The 18,850-nt window shown below is 45.9% G+C and overlaps 2 protein-coding genes across 2 annotated transcripts in view; one reads left to right on the top strand and one right to left on the bottom strand.

Moving 5' to 3' along the window:
* OGDH (oxoglutarate dehydrogenase) overlaps window positions 1-927 on the bottom strand; it is a 76,969-nt gene extending 76,042 nt beyond the window's left edge. The window contains exon 1 of the mRNA XM_060157438.1: window positions 858-927. The gene's annotated coding sequence lies outside the window, so the exon portion shown is untranslated. The remainder of the gene's footprint in view (window positions 1-857) is intronic.
* TMED4 (transmembrane p24 trafficking protein 4) lies at window positions 177-18,460 on the top strand. The gene is made up of 7 exons (XM_060156193.1): window positions 177-189; window positions 566-989; window positions 15,822-16,027; window positions 16,230-16,330; window positions 16,443-16,568; window positions 16,828-16,974; window positions 17,408-18,460. Exons 1-7 carry the CDS (start codon window positions 177-179, stop codon window positions 17,555-17,557), a joined length of 1,167 nt encoding a protein of 388 aa, XP_060012176.1. The 3' UTR covers window positions 17,558-18,460.
* Window positions 18,461-18,850: the final 390 nt, after the last annotated feature.

Below are 18,850 nucleotides of genomic sequence, written 5' to 3'. Positions count from 1 at the left end.
TATATAGGTACTGAGTACGGTATGCTGCGGCAAAGTAATCCACTCATCAGGGGCGTCACGCTGAGGAGCACACAGAGAATGGGTACGGTGCGTCCTGAGTACAGTAGAGATACTGACTAAGGTAAATGCTGCGGGGTAATCCACTCAAGGGTTCACCCCAGGAAAGGGCAGGAAGGATGGATATAGCGGGTACTGAACACAGAGGATACTGAGGGGTAATCCGCTCCTCAAGGGAGTCACCCCAAGGAACACAGGGAGGATTAGTACGGTGGGCTACTGAAGAAGTGCGGGTACTGCGGGGTAATCCGTTCCTCAAGGGTTCACCCCAGGAGCAAAGGATCAGCCCGGACAGAAGCCGACCAGCGTCTCCGCGCTCTGGAAAGGGAGGACTGCCCACAATTCGCAGCCGTTTCTTCAAGGGCGTGCCACCCTTCCATCCGTCCGGGTGTGGAGAGGACACTGCCGGGCGACTCCCACGTGACGCCTCCTCGACCTTGGGGGTCACCCGCGCCGCGGCGCCCATTCCCTCACATCCGCCGTGCGGCCCACCCCCTGCCCGCTACAGCCAATGGAGCGCCGCTCCGAGCCCCGCGCGACCTCTGCGCACGCCCGCACCCGCCAATCTCCGCCCGCCAGGAGACGCCCGCCGCGCCATTGGCTGCCACGCCCGTCTGTCAGGCCCCGTCCCACCCACCTCCCCCCGTCAGCCCCGCTCCAGCCAGCTTCACTCCCTGTCACCGGGGTACCGGTCGCAACGAGGGCGCGGCGGCCTTGCCCCCTGCCGCGACCCCCGCCTCCTGCCCGACCGGCGCGGAGCCTCCCAAATCCGGCCGAGCCCGGCTGCAGCCCGAGCCTACCTGTCTCCGACTCAGCTCCACCCGAATGAGGCGCCGACACCCCACTCCGGGGCACCAAACTCTCGGCCCCGCCCCGGCGTGTGGCGTCAACACGCCGCCCCGCCCTGGGAGGAGAGGGGCCGCCCCTAACTCGTGAGCGGGGTCTTGACGTCACAGAGTTGCCGCCTCGTTGCTCTTGGCGCGTTCTTGGGGGAGCAGTGCAGATGCCCAGGCTGCGGCCGGGAGTCGTCCGGCCGGTCCCTACCGGGACGCGTGACGGGTCTGAATAGGGGGTCTGCACGTTGCTAAGTAGTGTCTCCTGCAGTGGGTTGTCAGGAGCCCTCTGATGGAGAGCTGACCTAGTCTGTGCTGCCAGACAGAAAGGAACCTTGATCGGCAAATGCGCGCTCGAGGCGCAGCAGGTAGTGGCCCGGGGGAGTGAGAACCAGGAAGCCCCAGCGCCGACACAACGGTTTCCCAAAGTGGGCAGCGGGATCGCGGGGACCTTCACGTGGTGCATGGACGGTGTATCATGCCATTTCATCGAATACAAATGGTCATCTGCTTTCAGAGCTTATTTTACTTACTGCTGAAAAAGAAAAAACTGTTACTAGGACACCTCGATCGTAAGATGCTGCTCTATTTCAAAATGTGGGGGGAAAACGGTCAGATTTGATGAACTATGGTAAATTGTATTCAATCACATACTGAGAAAGCCCTTGCAGTTCTTCTATCTTCATTACAGCAAGGAGAAAGCCTCATTTCGTGCTAGTGTATCCTTAGCTCCACTTTTTCTTCTTTCCCTTTTTTGACAAAGAGAGATAAGAAATTAGGCTGAAAACTTTTGGTGGATAATAATATAGGTAGAACTTAAGTTACTTTGTCTTCCTGATTTGTGACAGTTTATCTTTGACATTTATGGCAAGTGATACTGGTTTTCTGATTTACAGTAATAAAAAGTTTTCTTTTGGGGGACTTACTTGGTGGTAAGTGGTTAAGACTTCGCCTTGCAATGCAGGGGGTGCGGCTTCGATCCCTGGTTCGGGAGCTAAGATTCCCACATGCCTCAGGCAAAAAGCAAAACATAAAACAGAAGCAGTATTGTAACAAATTCAATAAAGACTATAAAAATGGTCCACATCAAAAAAATCTTAAAAAAAAGAATATAATTAAAAAAGTTTTTTCTTGTAATAAAATTTTCCATTTTAAGACTACATTAACTAGATAGTAGTATGGGAAGGTGGCATCCAAATGACTGACGTTAGGGAAACGCTGTTCCACCCTGTCTTGAATTGTTCTTCAGTGTTTATTCCCCAAAACTTGAAGACAAGGGCTGTGTCATGTGGCATAGCCAGGGATACTGGGGTGACAAAGGCCAGCAATCTGACCATAGGGATCTGACCATGAAAGCTCCATAGAGGACACAAATGTCTGAATCTGGGCTGAAATTCAAACTGAGGACTTTGCCACCTGCTCACAGGTGTGATAGACTTAGAGCGATTTCTAAATTTCTAAAAGGGAAAGGCAAAGTAGGAGGTGTTTTTTTCTTTTTTGTTTTTTCTGTAGGAAGTATAAGTGCTTGTAAGAACAAAATTGGGCTGATATGTGGGATAAGGATCTGGAGACAGAAAGTGAAGGAACCATGGAAAAAACTTCAGTATTTTTTTTCCTTTCTCTTTTTATTGTGGTAAAATATATAAAAGAAATAATATTTGTCATTTTAAAGGACAATTTAGTGGCATTAATCACATTCACAATGTTGTGCAACCATGACCACTATTTTACCACTCCAAAGAGAAACTCTGTAACCATTAAGTGATAAAGTCCCATTCCCCTCCTCTCTTGTTTCTTAGTAACCTCTACTATCCTTTCTGTCCCTATAAATTTGATGACTCCACCTACCTCATATAAGTGAAATCATACAGTATTTATCTGTCCTTTTATGTCTTGCTTATTTCACTTAGCATGTTTTCAAGGTTCATCTATGCTGTAGCATGGGTCAGAATTTCCTTCCTTTTCATGGCTGAATAATATGCCATTACAGCGCTATACTGCACCTTGTCTATCCATTCATCTGTTGATGGACGCGTGGGTCATTTCCCCCTTTTGGCTTTTGTGAATACTGCTACTGTTACTGAACCAAACTTGGGTCCGCTCACCAGACTGGCAGCAAAACTGGGTTGACACCAGGTTGTGGTGAAAGAAAATACAGCATTTATTGCAAGGGCAAGCAAGGAGAAAAGGCAGCTCATGTTCAAAAGACCAGAACTCAGGGGCTTTCAGGAAAGGGTTTTTAAAGGCAACGGTAGGGGAGAGGGTTGCAGGGTGCCTGGTCAGCTCGTGGACATTCTTCTGATTGGTTGGTGGTGGAGTAACTAGGTGGGATTTCGGGATTCAGCAACATCAACCTGGTTCCAACTGGTCTGAGGTCTATGTGCTTGTGGTCAGCATGCAGTTAACTTCTTCCACCTAGTGGGGGCTTTCGTATCTGCAAAACAGGGAGATTGTTCAGAGTATTATCTGTGGCCCTTGAGGAGCAACTAAAGGTCCTTCCTTGCCTTTGTTTTATGGCTAAACTATTATTATTTGGTCTTGTTTGACTGTTTTCCTTTGTTTCTGCATTTTCGCATTTCTCTGATTAAATTTGTTCTTTGGAACATGGGGCGGGCCTAGGAGGCTAAAGCTTTTCTACGAACAAGAGGCAGGGGAGGGACTTCCCTGGTGGCACAGTGGTTAAGACTCCGCACTTCCAATGCAGGGAGCCTGGGTTCGATCCCTGGTCAGGGAACTAGATCCCACATGCATGCTGCAACTAAGAGTTCACATGCCGCAACTAAAGAGCTCATGTTCCGCAACTAAAGGAGCCTGCCTGCCGCAACTAAGACCCGGTGCAACCAAATAAATAAAATTAAATATGAAAAAAAAAAAGAGGCAGGGGACACTGGGGTCTGTCCCTGGGAAGGTCCCACAGGGTGCTTCATGGCTCCACTACAATGATCATTGGCTTACAAGTATCCATTGAGTACTTGTTTACAATTCTTTTGTGTATTTCCTAGGAGTATAAGTGGTTGGTCATATGGTAATTCTATGTCTAGCTTTCTGAGGAAGTGCTAAACTGTTTCCCATAGTGGCCACACCATTTTACATTCCCACCAGCAATGCATGACATTTCCAATTTCTCCACATCTTCTTCTTATTTTCTTTTAAAAATTGTATTATAGCCATCTTAGTATGTGTGAGGCGATCTCATTGTTGTCTTGTTTTGCATTTCCTTAGTGACTAATGATGTCAAGCATTTTTTTTTTTTTTTTTTTTTTTTGTGGTATGCGGGCCTCTCACTGTTGTGGCCTCTCCTGTTGCGGAGCACAGGCTCCGGACACGCAGGCTCAGCGGCCACAGCCCACTGGCCCAGCCGTTCTGCTGCATGTGGGATCTTCCTGGACCGGGGCACGAACCCATGTCCCCTGCATCGGCAGGTGGACTCTCAACCACTGCGCCACCAGGGAAGCCCTCAAGCATTTTTTTTATGTGCTTATTTGCCATTTGTATATCTTCTTTGGAGAAAAGTTTATTTGAGTCATTTGCTCTTTTTTGTTTTTAATTTTTTTATTCATTCATTTATTTATTTTTTGGCTACATTGGGTCTTCCTTGCTGCGCTTGGGCTTTCTCTGGTTGTGGCGAGCGGGGGCTACTCTTCATTGCGGTGCACGGGCTTCTCATTGCGGTGGCTTCTCTTGTTGTGGAACATGGGCTCTAGGAGAGTGGGCTTCAGTAGCTGTGGCATGCAGGCTCAGTAGTTGTGGCTCACGGGCTCTAGAGCACAGGCTCAGTAGTTGTGGTGCACGGGCTTAGTTGCTCCGTGGCGTGTGGGATCTTCCCAGACCAGGGGTCAAACCCATGTCCCCTGCATTGGCAGGTGGATTCTTAACCACCGTGCCACCAGGGAAGTCCCCTGCCCTTTTCTGAATTGGGTTTTTTGTCTCATTGTTGAGTTGGAGGAGTTCTTTATATATTAATCCCTTATCAGATATGTGAGTTGCAGATATTGTCTCCCATTCTGTAGGTTGTCTTTTACTTTCTTTATAATGTTCTTCATTAAAAAAAAAGTATTTATTTATTTGGCTGTGCTGGGTCTTAGTTGTGGCACGCGAGATGTTCATTGTGGAATGTGGATCTTTTAGCTGTGGCATGTGGGATCTAGTTCCCTGACCAGGGATCAAACCTGGGCTCCCTGCATTGGGAGCACAGCGTCTTAACCATTGGACCACCAGTGAAGTCCCCTTTATAATGTTCTTTAATGAATAAAAGTTTTAAATTTTGAAGTCCATTTTATCCATGTTTGTTGTTGTTGCTTAATGTGTTATGTGTCATAGCCAAGAATCCATTGCTAAATCCAAGATCATGAAGATTTCCCTTATGTTTTTTGTTTGTTTGTTTGTTTTTGTTTGTTTGTTGTTTCTGCGGTACGTGGGCCTCTCACTGCTGTGGCCTCTCCCGTTGCGGAGCCCAGGCTCAGGACACGCAGGCTCAGTGGCCATGGCTCACGGACCCAGCCGCTCTGCAGCATGTGGGATCTTCCCAGACTGGGGCACAAACCCGTGTCCCCTGCAACAGCAGGCGGACTCCCAACCACTGCGCCACCAGGGAAGCCCCTCCCCTTATGTTTTTTCTAAGAGTTTTATGGTTTTAGCTTTTATATTTAGGTTGTTTATCCATTTTGAGTTAATTTTTGTATATGATATGTGGTATGAGTCCAGCTTCATCTTTTTCCATGTGGAACTCCAGTGATCCCCGTACTATCTGTTGAAGAGATGATTCTCGCCCCATGGAATGGACTGGGCACCCTTTTGAAAATCAATGGATCATATATGTTGGGTTTATTTCTGTATCCTCAATTCTATTCCATTGGTCTGTATGCTCTCTTTATGCCATTACCACACTGTTTTGATTATTGTAACTTTGTAGTAAGTTTTGAAATCCAGAAATGTGATTTCTCCAGCTTTGTTCTTCTTTTTCAAGATTATTTTGGCTATTTGGAGCCCCTTACAAGTCCATATAAATTTGAGGATTGGCTTTTCCACTGCTGCAAAAAAGACTGTTAGACTTTTGATAGGGACTGTGTTGAATCTGTAGATCTATTTGGGTAGTATTGAAACTGAAACCAAGGGTTATCATCAGTTAGATCCATTAAACTTGTAACCTGCCTTCACTGATCAAGCTCGCTTTAATTGTTCCTATAAAAAAATTCTGGGAATTCCTTGGTGGTCCAGTGGGGTAAGACTCTGTTCTCCCAATGCAGGGGGCCTGGGTTCGATCCCTAGTCAGGGAACTAGATATGCATGCGTGCCACAACTAAAGATCCCGCATGTCTCAAGGAAGATCCCACCTGCCACAACTAAGACCTGGTGCAGCCTAAATCAAATCAATCAATCAATGTCCTCCAAGTGTCCTGCAGCCTAAACAATAAAATGTTTGCCCAAGTTGTTTTTCAGGAACTTGGAGTCAGCTATGTCCAGTTTGAGCTCATTAAGACTGGTTAAGACTACCAAGCAAGTGTCCACTTGATGACCTTTTGACGTCAGAGGGCCAAAAATTCTACCCTCAGAACATGCTAACACCACCTTTTCCTGAATGTGTCCCATGATGAAGCCTGTAGCTTAGTTGCACCTGTGCAGAATGATGATTATCTCACCTTCTTATTTCTAATCACCTTTCCCCACACTCCCCATGCTTCAGCTTTATACCATAAATATCCCAAGCCCTATGTCTTTGGAACGGTAGACTTGAGATTTCTTCTCCCATCTCCTCACTTGGCTGCCCTGTGAATAAACACTTTCTCAGCTGCAAACCTCCGAGTCTCTGAGTTTGGCTTGCTGCTTGTCCAGCAAACAAACCTGGTTTGGTTCAGTAACAACATCTTAACAATAGTAAGTCTTCCCGTCCAAGCACATGGGATGTCTTTCCATTTATTTATCTTCTTTACTTTCTTTCAGCAATGTTTTCAGTTTTCAGTGTACAAGCCTTTTACCTTGGTTAAATTTTTCTTAGATTTTTGGGGGGATGCATTTGTAAGTAGAATTGCTCTCTTCATTTCTTTTTTCTGATTGTTCATTACTGGTGTATTGATTTTTGTGTATTGATATTGTGTCCTACAACTTCACTGAATTTATTTATTAGCTCTAGTAGCTTTCTTTTGGATTCTTTGGGATTGTTTCCATATCTAGGATTGTGTCATCTGTAAATAGAGGTAGTGTTTCTTCCTTTCCAGTTTGGATGCCTTCTGTTTCTTTTTCTTGTCTAATGGACCTGGCTAGAACATCCAGTACAATCTTGAATTGCAAGGGTGAAAATAGACATCCTTGTCTTATTCCTGATCTTAGGGGGAAAGCATTCAGTCTTTCATCATTAAGTATGATGTTTGCTGTGGGATTTTCACAGATGTCCTTTATCATGTGAAGGAAGTTACTTTCTTTAACTAGTTTTCTGAGTGTTTTTTGTGATGAAACAGTGTTGGATTTTGTTAAGTGCCTTTTCTGCATCAATTGAGATAATCATGTTTATTTTCCCCGTTCATTCTATTAATGTGATACATTACATTGATTGATTTTCTTATGTTGACTCATCCCTGCATTCATGGGATAAATCCCATTTGGTCATGATGTATAATCCTCATAACATACTGTTGGGGGAACTCCCTGGTGGCGCAGTGGTTGAGAATCCGCCTGCCAATGCAGGGGACACGGGTTCGAGCCCTGGTCCAGGAAGATCCCACATTCCGCAGAGCAACTAAGCCCACGCGCCACAACTACTGAGCCTGCGCTCTAGAGCCCACGAGCCACAACTACTGAAGCCCGCGTGCCAAGAGCCCGTGCTCCACAACAAGAGAAACCACTGCAGTGCCCATGCACCACAACGAAGAGTAGCTTCCCCCGCCCCGCCCTGCTGCTCCCCACAACTAGAGAAAAGCCTGTGCTCAGCAATGAAGGCCCAGCGCAGCAAAAAGAAAAAAAAAATACTGTTAGATTTGGTTTGCTAGTATTTAGTTGAGGACTTTTGCGTCTATATTCATAAGGGATTTTGGTTGAATTTTCTTTTCTTGTGCTATCTTTGGCTTTAGTATCAGTGTAATGCTGGCCTCATAGAATGAGTTAGGAAGTGTTGTCTTCAATTTGTTAGAAGAGTTTAAGTAGGATTGCTATTAATTCTTCCTTAAATATTTGGTAGAATTCACCAGGAGAGTCCATTTTTGGACTTTTCCTTATTGTGTCACTTTAGGTAATTTGTGTGTTTCTAGGAATTTGTCCATTTCATTTAAATTACTTTATTTGTTGGTGTGTAGCTGTTCATAGTATTCTCTTCTTTTTTTTTTTTTTTTGCGGTACGCGGGCCTCTCACTGTTGTGGCCTCTCCCGTTGCGGAGCACAGGCTCCAGCCGCTCCGCGGCATGTGGGATCTTCCCAGACCAGGGCACGAACCCGTGTCCCCTGCATCGGCAGGCGGACTCTCAACCACTGCGCCACCAGGGAAGCCCTCTCTTATTCTTTTTATTTCTGTTAGGTCAGTAGTAATGCCTCAAATTTCTGATTTTTTAGTGATTTATATCTTTCTTTTTTTTTCTGTCAGTCTAGCTAAAGCCTTGTTAATTTTATTAATCTTTTCAAATAATCAACTTATACCTTCCATGGACTCTATTGCTTTTCTATTCTCTGTTTTATTTACCTCTACTTTTTTATATATAATTTTTAAGATAGCCTCATTTGCCATTTTTTCTTTCTTTCTTTTTCCTTTTTTTCTTTTCTTTTTCTTTTTTTGGCAGTGCTGTGCAGCTTGCAGGATCCCTGAGCAGGGATGGAACCTGCACCCTCAGCAATGAAAGCGCAGAGTCCTAACCACTGGACTGCCAGGGAATTCCCTATTTACCTCTACTTTAATCTTTATTATTTCCTTCCTTCTGCTAACTTTGGGTTTAGTTTGCTTTTTTTTCTTTATTCTTTCTATTTTAGTTCATCAAATTGTAAAGTGAGGTTATTGATTTCTTTCTTCTTTTTTAATGCAGGCTTTTACAACTATAAATTTTCCTCTGAGCACTGCCTTCACTGCATCCTGTGGCTTTTGTTCAGTATGCTTTTTCATCAAAATATACATTCTGCATTCATTCAACAAATATTTCTACCAGTTTGGGTCTAGGTGCTGGGGATACAGAAGTGAACACAACAGACAGGCAGGATCTGTATTGTCATAGTGCTGACCTTTTAGAGTAAACCAACAAGACAGAAATTGATGATTTGAAATCCATAAAACAAGGTGCTGTGATAGAGAATCACGGTAGCACTGCTTTTGTTTTTAAAATATATTTTATTAACTAGGTAACACATCCATTTGGTTCAGAAATCAGAAAGATATTAAAAGGTCTAGTTTGCAAAGTCTCCCTTGCACTACCCCTGTTACCATCCACGTCATTATCTGCTGGCCTGGCAGACCCCTTCCCTGCCAGGGGTAACTCTTTATTTGTTGGATCATGGAGCAATCAGGTATCCCAGGAGGAGAGCAGAGATGGAGGGAATTCAGGGGCTTGGAGAGTGGCCATTTACTAACTAGGACAGAAGTATTCTGTAGTTTACACAGCACAGCCATACTGGTGTATATTTGCTGAATATTCATGTTACCTATAAGTAACCACTTATATTATGGTCTTACATATTCTTCCAGCATTTTTCATGCAAATACAAACACCAAAGATAGCATACTATGTACTGTCTTCGGCACCTTGCTTTTTTAACTTAGCAAAATATCCTGGAAATGTTTATAAATATATCAGTTCATAAAGAGTAGCTTCATTTTTTCCAGTGGCATAATTGCATAGAGTGGTTTTGGTGGGGACAGCTCATCTTTGTTCCATATGGTATTGACTGGGGCAGCTCCTCTGGGACTGAAGGATCCAAAAGAGCTTCATTCTGTTCACTGGTGGCTCAGGCTGGATCTCATATCATCTGGGTTCCAAGAGAGTGAAAATGGAAGCCACAAGGCCTCTTAAGGTCCAGGCGCCAGAGCCATACAGCTTTTCTTCCACAGCATTGAATTGGTCAGTGCAAGTCACAGGGTCAAAACCAGATTTCAGTGGAGGGGAAATGGATTCCACTCCTCAGTGGGAAGAGCAGCATGTGCACATGGGGATAGGAGGGATTGTTGGAGAAGGTCTTCACAGACATTCTACCACACCAAGGTCCAATCAAGGTTCACGTCTTAATTAGTATTATCCATCTTTAGTTTCTTAAATTAGTATTTATATTTCTCCCACTTCCCCCCACCCCTTTTTTGGCTTTAGTTTTTGAAAGGTTGGAGTCAATTGTTCCAGATTCTGGATTTACCTTATTATTTCCTCATGACGTCTTCTAACTTCTGAATTTCCTGTAAACTGCAAGATGGACAAAGGCCTAATTGAAATTAAACATAACTTACAAAAATATTTTGTATTCATTGATTACGTTTTACAATGAGCATCTTTTGCCTGAACAGGATCATTTAAAAATCTAAGACAGGACTTCCCTGGTGGCGCAGTGGTTAAGGATCCGCCTGCCAATGCAGGGGACACGGGTTTGAGCCCTGGTCCAGGAAGATCCCACATGCCGCGGAGCAACTAAGCCCATGCGCCACAACTACTGAGCCTGTGCTCTAGAGCCCACGAGCCACAACTACTGAGGCCGTGTGCCTAGAGCCCATGCTCCGCAACAAGAGAAGCCACCGCAATGAGAAGCCTGTGCACCACAACAAAGAGTAGCCCCTGCTCATCGCAACTAAAGAAAGCTTGCGCGCAGCAATGAAGACACAACGCAGCCCAAAGTAAACAAACAATTAAATAAATTTATTAAAAAAAAATCTAAGACAGATCGAGTCATTCCTTACTCAAAACTCACCTAAGAGGTTCTCATTTATTTTCCAAGGTCCTTAAATGGTCTAAGAACCCTACCTAGTCTTCCCACACCCATCTATGGCCTCGTTTCCTCCTACTTTCCCCCTCACTCTCTCTCCTCCTGCCACACTGGCCTCCTTGAGCTTCAATTCACGAGACACACAACAGCCTTGGGTCTTTCACTGTTTCCTCAGGTATCCATGTAACCTGCCCCTTAAGGGCCTCTCTCACACAGCATCTTCTCAGGGAACCTTCCTTGGCCACTCTTCTGTATCCCATCCCACATCTGACCAGACACTCGCTATATTAGTTTCCTGTGGCTACCATAACAAATTACCACAAACATACTGGATTAGAAACAACAGAAACTCATTCTATCACAATTAGAGAGGGCAGAAGTCCGAAATCAAGTTGTCAGCTGGCTGTGCTCCCTCCAGAGGGTCTAGGAGAAATTTCATTGCTTGTCTCTTCCTGGTGGCTCCAGGCATTCCTTGGTTTGTGGCTGCCTCACTCCAATGCCTGCCTCTGCGATCACACGGCCACCTCCTTTTCTCTGTCTCTCTCTTTTTTAAGTGTACAGTTGAATGGCATTAAGTACATTTACAGTGTTGTGAAACAGATCTCCAGAACATTTTCATCTTACAAATCGGAAACTCTGTACCCATTAGGCAACTTCCCCTTCCCCTTCAATTCAACCACCATTGTACTTATCTAATGTCCTCAAGGGTCATCCATGTTGTAGCATATTGCAGAATTTCCTTTTTAAGCCTGAATAATACTCCATAGTATATATGTGTCACATTTTGTTTATCCCTTATCTATTCACCCATTGATGGACAATTGGGTTGCTTCTACCTCTTGGGTATTGTGAATAGTGCTATGAATATGGATGTGCAAATATCTTTTCATGATCCTGCTTTCAATTCTTTTAGAGATCTACCCAGAAGTGGGATTGCTGGGACATACGGTAACTCTGTTTAATTTTTTGAGGAAACTCAATACAATTCTCCATAGTAGTTGCACCATTTTACATTTCCAACAACAGTTCACAAAGGTTCCAGTTTCTCCATATCCTCATCAACACTTGCTATTTTCTGTTTTTCTTTCTTTTTTTTTAATAGTAGCCATCCTAGTGGGTGTGAGGTATCTTCTGTGTCTCTCATAAAGACACTTGTCATTGGATTTAGGGCCTGCATAGATAATCCAGGATTATCTCATCAAGATCCTTAATTACATTTGCAAGATCCTTTCTCCAATTAAGGTGACATTCACAGGTTCCAGGGACTCATACATTGACATGTCTTTTTCCAGGCCACCATTCAACTCATTATACTCCCTTTATTCTCCTCCTCGATACTTATCTCCATCTGACATGCTATATATTTACTCATTTATCTTGTTTATTGACAGACAATAACCAAGATAAATCCTTGAGGACAAGGATTTTTGTGTTTTGTTAACCAGTGTGTTCCCAGGGTTTAGAACAGTGTCTGGCACAAATGGGTACTCAGCAGATATTGGCTGAATGAATGAATGAAGGGGTAGCTAGCCTAGGTAAACGTTGGCAAAAATTCCCGCCTCCCACCTTTGAGGGGAAAAGGTTTGGGACCTCGGGAATTAGATTACTTAAGGCAGGTTTCTTCCTGTGGGGAATGCAATCTTCTTACAATTACCCATCAATTAGGACAAATTTCAGGGTCCTCCTAAAAAAAAATTAGAAATACAGATACCATTTCTTGCTAAAAGTGAATTAGGATTCCTTGGATAAATGGCTGATTTGGTGTCTAGGGCAGGAAATGTACAAAATGGAATGTAAGGAAGCCCCTAAACGCTACTGGAATTGTGTCAAAAAAGAGCATAGCAAAAGTGTTTATGAGAGAATTTGAGCTTTAAATAAGGGTAATGGGTTTAATGGATTTAAACACATTTTGTCTTACTGTAACTCCTTGGCTCTAGATTTAACTGTTTGAAGGATGTACCAAGGCCAGAGAAACCTGTTAAATGACACATGAATAAACAATCAACCAAATCCAGAATGTGGAAAATTCTATCATTCTATCAAATGATCCAGTTGCTTCAATAAGTAAATAGCATCATCATCACCATCAACAACAAAAAGGGAAGGGGAATTGTTAATACAGTAGTCCCCCTTATCCATGGATTTGGCTTCCTGTGGTCAACTGCAGTCTGAAAATATTAAATGGAAAATTCCAGAAATAATTAATAAATTTCAAATTGCTCGCTGTTCTGAGTAGCGTGATGAAATCTTGCTCTGTCCTGCCTGGGAAATGAATCATCTCTTTGTCCAGTGTATCCCGCCCATTTCGTAGCCCTCTTAGTTATCAGATTGGCTAGCCCAGTATCACAGTGCTTGTGTTTAAGTAAACCTTATTTTAATTAATAATGGCCCCAAAGTGCAAGAGTAGTGATGCTGGCAATTCAGATATGCCAAAGAGAAGCCGTAAATTTCTTTAAGTTGAAAAGGTGAAAGTTATTGACTTAATAAGAAAAAAAATCATATGCTGAAGTTGCTAAGATCTATGTTAAGGACAAAACTTCTGTGGAATTTTAAAGAAGGAAAAAAGAAATTCATGCTGGTTTTGCTGTTGAATCTCAAACTGCAAAAGTTATAACCACAGTGCATGATGAGAACTTAAGATGGAAGAGGCATTAAATTTGTACAACAGAATATTTTGAGGGCCCATATTCACATAACTCTTGTTAAAGTATAATTGTTCTATTTTGTGATTGTTAATCTCTCACTGTGCCTAATTTATAAATTAAACTTTACCTGAGGTATGTATAGAAAAAGAACATGGTATATATAGAGTTTGGTACTATCTGACATTTCAAGCATCCACTGGGGGTCTTGGAATGTATCCCCCTTGGATAAGGGGGGACTACTGTGTATCAAAAGAGGTTTAAGAGATATATCAATGAATGCAGTAAGCAGACCTGTTTAGACCTGATTAAATAATCCAAAGTTTTTTGAGACGGGGAGGGGGGAGGAATTGAATATATACTATGTATTAGAATTATTAAAGAATGATTTTTAATTGTGTTGGGTATGATAATGGTATTTTTAACGGTCCTTTTCTGCTAGAGACACACTGAAATATTTATAGGTGAAACTATATGATATCCAGGGAGTCTTTAACACACTTGAGAAAACAAAAATGCAGAAAGGGATAAATGAAATAAGAAAGGCAAAATCTTGACTGTTGTTGAAACTGATTTATGAGTATATGAAAGTTCATTGTAGTTATTCTACTTTTATGTTTCAAAATTCTCTTATTAGAAAATTTAAAACAAATTTTCAACCTTTCTTCTAATTCCATGCCCAGTAAGAAACTTTCTGGTTTGATTTTCACCTTCCTCCATCCCAAAAGAGGGGTGCTGTAACTAGGAGATGTAAACAGGCCTCATGGAGCTACTCATTCTGAGTTTTCCTCATACTTTTCCTCAATTTTCTTAGCCCAGATCTTCAGTCTCAAGTTGTACCAGTTTGTTCAAAGAAAGGAGAAAGACGCAGAGAACCCTGAAGGGAGGAGCCGGCAAACAGGTTAAGTCACTTAAACCAGAAGACTGTCCCCCACTGGATTTGTATGAGATCACATGTTCTTCACATGACTGCTGAATGTGGCCAGATTGTGCCTTGTTGTTCATTCCATTAGAGAAGAATTGAGTCACAGGCTAATATTTAACAATCAGATTTCATACTGAAACCCAAATTTCCAGCTTCTTAAAAAGATCTTATTTTCCATCCTCACCGCAGAACAGCTGCTCCTCAGGGAGGTTTGCCTTGTAAAACTTCTTTAATTCCACAAGGATGTTTGCTTTGGTTCAATCCCACTTCTTACGCGATAAATAGGAGCATATGCAACACTAAGCACGCTATTACAGGGTTTCTTTGTGTTTAGCAAGGAAGGCAGGCAGCAGAGCAAGCAATGGGCCCCCACTTGCACTTGTCACGGGCCCATAGGAGCCACGAGGACAGGTTTCGTTCTGCTCCACATTTCTCTCCACTCTGAGCCCCAGACCACTGCGGGCCAGTGGAGCAGACCCGCAGTCCAAGGGACTGCATGTCCCATATCACCTTCACCTAGGGGACAATGGGCAGTCGGACAAATTGAGAGAGCAACACGGGCTGGAGAACACAGGCGGAGACGCCGCCAAGCCTCGCCCCGCCCTTCGGGAGCAGTCTAGCGACAACTGGACCATCTCGCATCGTCCCTCCTCCCACACATCTCTCACTTGGAGCCCAATCTCCACCTCCTCTCCCAGGTCAGCACCCCCGGGTGACTATCTGTGGATACTTCAGTGTGTACCCCTAGCAGGGGAGTGTCAGAAAATAACCACTGCAACACCGACATCGCATGCAAAAAAACCCCGACAAACTCCTAAAATCAGGAACACCTAAAAGTCTGTTGGAGCCCCACTGGCTCGGAATGTCGTTTCCTGTCGGCTGGACTGCAGCCCCATCCAGGCAAGGCCTCCTCTCCCGGGTCAGGGACTCCAAAGGCCGGGCGGGCCTCTCCTCCAGGCGGCACCGGACGCGCCTAAGGCCCCTGCACGCCAGAAGGGCTCTCACACCGACACCCGCCCAGCCTGGGTCTCGGGAAGTGCCCGTCGGCCCCTGGGCTCCGACTTTCCCGCCTTGCGCGGACCCCGAGTCCGGACGCCCCGGGGGACCCAATCTTCCAGATCTGGGGCCCGCCCTCCAACCGTCCAGATCTGGGACACAAGCCCCGGCGCAGGCCAGCAGAACTCTAAGCAGGATCTGCAAAGAAGGCGTCAGTCCACGCTTACTCTCCACTCCGCCGTGCCGCCTTTACTGGGAGCGGGGCGTGGGCGCGCGCATGCGCACTGGGTATAAACCGCTCGTTGGCCGGTGACCAAACAGACTGCGCAGCCAGAGAGCGGGAGGGAAGCCCCGAGCGTCCTGCGCGTGCGCACCCTCCCCTCGGCTGTGCATCCTGGCCTGGAAGACGCACGCGAGGCGGGGCAGAGCGGACGCAGGGAGGGAGTCACCGCGCACGCGTATTCTGCGCCGGGTCTTGCTGCGTCGTTTGAGAGCTGGGCGCAGGTGCGCGCATGCGCCCTGGGTGGAGGGGCGCGCGTTGGCAGGTGGCTGGGCTGGGCGTCGGCGGGCAATGGGGTTGTTGGCGCTGCTGCTCATCGCGCTGTGCGCGCCGGGCGCCCGAGGGCTCTATTTCCACATCGGCGAGACCGAAAAGCGCTGCTTCATCGAGGAAATCCCCGACGAGACCATGGTTATCGGTCAGGCGGGGCGAGGGTGGACAGGGCCCTGCGTGTCCTCCCGACGCGGTCCGGCTCCCCGCTCCTAGCGGCGCCCTGTGGACGCCGGACCGTGGCCGGGGGAGCAGTGCCCCCTGCCCGGCGTCCTGGGAACCGCGGCGCCCCGCGGAGCGTGGGAGCCAGACGGACTAGGTAGGTTGTGACAGCTCCGTCTGCTCCGCAGGGAACTACCGCACCCAAATGTGGGATAAGCAGAAGGAGATCTTCCTACCCTCGACCCCCGGCCTGGGCATGCATGTGGAGGTGAAAGACCCTGAAGGCAAGGTAAGGCCACCTTCACTAGAGCTCTTGGGGTGGACAGAGCTCAGAAGACATGAGCTTGCACTTGGAGAGGTCAGAGTAGAGGCGGGGGCTTTCACTGACTGCTGTGCTGCAGGTGGTGCTGTCCCGGCAGTACGGCTCAGAGGGCCGCTTCACCTTCACTTCCCACACTCCTGGTGACCATCAGATCTGCCTGCACTCCAACTCTACCAGGATGGCTCTCTTTGCTGGCGGCAGACTGGTAAGAGAATTTTCTCTTTGGCCATAGCTCAGAATCTCTCACTTGGTTACAAAATTTTGATTTATTACCCTTATCATTTGTAACACTTTCTGGCACAGTCACAAGCAAGAAATAGACGTTGCCCTTCTGTCCCACAGCCAGGGACAAGAGTGGGTTCCATAGCCTGGAACAGACCATCGGAGGTCCCACCACTTAGACACCATAACCACAGAGTGTCTCTGACCTTACGACTTTGGGGTCCAACCCTGTTTCCTTCTAGCGTGTGCATCTAGACATCCAGGTCGGGGAGCATGCCAACAACTACCCCGAGATTGCTGCCAAGGATAAACTGACAGAGCTGCAGCTCCGAGCCCGCCAGTTGCTGGATCAGGTGGAACAGATCCAGAAGGAGCAGGATTACCAAAGGGTAAGGGCATGTCACTGTACTTGGACATGGCAGTTGACCTTTATACCCACTACACTTACTGGAAGTTTCTGCCTGGGGCCTTCCCTGCTTGGGAGATCAGCTGTTCAAAGACTGGAACGAAGGGCTATCAGCCGTTTTTTCAGCTCCGTAGAATAAAGGGTAGAGAGGACAGTTCACACGCTATCAATAGCCATTGCCTACCTCTTTACATTGGGATCTTGCTGAAATGGTAAGAGCGTGATTTCTGTCCTAGCAGAGATGCTTGTGGAGGGGCAGCATGTCACTTCCTTGGGGCACTTCCAGGGGAACCAGAGGCAGCATTTCAAAAGGCATTTGGTCCCACAATTGAGTCGTCGCACAGGAGGGAGGGGCCTCACAAATGCTGGGACTGTCTCTCCTACACATTTAATCCTGCATCCATTGTCCTACGCAGTATCGTGAAGAGCGCTTCCGTCTGATCAGTGAGAGCACCAACCAGAGAGTCCTGTGGTGGTCCATCGCTCAGACCGCCATCCTCATCCTCACTGGCATCTGGCAGATGCGTCACCTCAAGAGCTTCTTTGAGGCCAAGAAGCTGGTGTAGTGCCCTCTCCATATGACCCTTTCCTGTCACCTCAGTTGTTTGGTACTTTCCCCACCCAATACCTTATCCATCTGGATTTTGAGGGAAGAAACAGTGAAAAAAAGAATATAAGCCACATTGGTTCCATGGCAACAAAGCATTCAGATCAGCCACTTGTTAACAACACTGGTTCTCAAGGACACAGGACATTGGTCCAAGCTTTCAAAGATCTGTCTTGGGGTTTGTGGGGAGTCAGAACTGACCCAGGACTGTCTTGCTGCTTTCGCCACTAGTGATTCCTCTCCATCCTGTCACAAAATGAGCAAATGTCTCTCCTACTGCTTTAACCTCTCTCTTCGTCTGCTTAGAAAGTAGGCGACCAAAATGCCCCACCGAGGAGGCCCCACCTCACTGCTCCCCTGTCAGTCCTGGGTTCACTCAGTGGCTTCGTGAATGTAAATAAGGGGCAAAGGCCCCAGAGGATTGAAATGTTTTTCTATATATTAGAACTATTTTTTGATAAAATTATATATTTTCCTTCCTAGTTGAAGTGTCACTGCCTTTGTGTGACTAGCTGAAAACACCAATGCAGTCTCTTCTGCATTGTTTACCAATGCATTCTTGATAACTACCTACCATGGCAGCTCTCAGGATTTCAGTTCTCAGGGCCAGAAAGCAGACATGACAGCTGCTCTTAAGGCCTAATCAGAGGGCCAGGCAGAGAATTCTCTGGGACGCCTGTGATTTCCGTCACACAGGGCCCGAGTTCAGACTGAGGCAGTGACAGAGCTAGTACAAGGCAGGGCACTCTTACCCTCCCATTTCCCTTAACGTTTATTTAAGCTGTGGTAAATGTTTTCTTCATGGGAACCAGATTTGGTTCTTTATACAGATTTTTCCAGTGAAATAAAGCGTGTTGTAGTAGCTGTGTTTGAAATGAAATAAGAGGCTGTGGGCAGAGGGGAGGCACAAAGGGAAATGGAGGAAAGGCTCTTGGTCTGGGTGCCTCTGCGGCTGACCCGGAGTGGATTTCAGCATGTGGGCTTGTGGTGCTAGAGCCTGGCCTGACTGGAGACTCTGGGGTTGTGGGAACGGACAGGGTGGTGGCTCAGCCATTCACAGAGCTCAACCAAGTAGACCTGTCAGCAAGGAATCCTGTGAGGAGATTACGTACCCGTTTCTTAGCTCCCTGGAATCATAAATTTAAACACATCTTAGTGTACTTCCCTCATGTCCTTCTGCTGTATAAAGCTTAATGCCCTTAGTTGCCCATTCTTGACGTTTTATTTCGTGGTTTTATTTACTTAAAATACA

Source organism: Lagenorhynchus albirostris, chromosome 8 (genome assembly GCF_949774975.1).
Source record: "Lagenorhynchus albirostris chromosome 8, mLagAlb1.1, whole genome shotgun sequence".
In the NCBI taxonomy this organism is placed as follows: Eukaryota; Metazoa; Chordata; class Mammalia; order Artiodactyla; family Delphinidae; genus Lagenorhynchus; species Lagenorhynchus albirostris.
Note: the sequence above shows the minus strand (reverse complement) of the source record. Positions and strands in the feature narration are given on the sequence as shown.

Bases quoted from the DNA above. Each gene is read 5' to 3' on its own strand.
- TMED4 (XM_060156193.1), top strand. The intron at 16,331-16,442 runs GTAAGGCCACCT...GCTGTGCTGCAG, and splicing joins TGAAAGACCCTGAAGGCAAG to GTGGTGCTGTCCCGGCAGTA. The intron at 16,975-17,407 runs GTAAGGGCATGT...TGTCCTACGCAG, and splicing joins AGGAGCAGGATTACCAAAGG to TATCGTGAAGAGCGCTTCCG.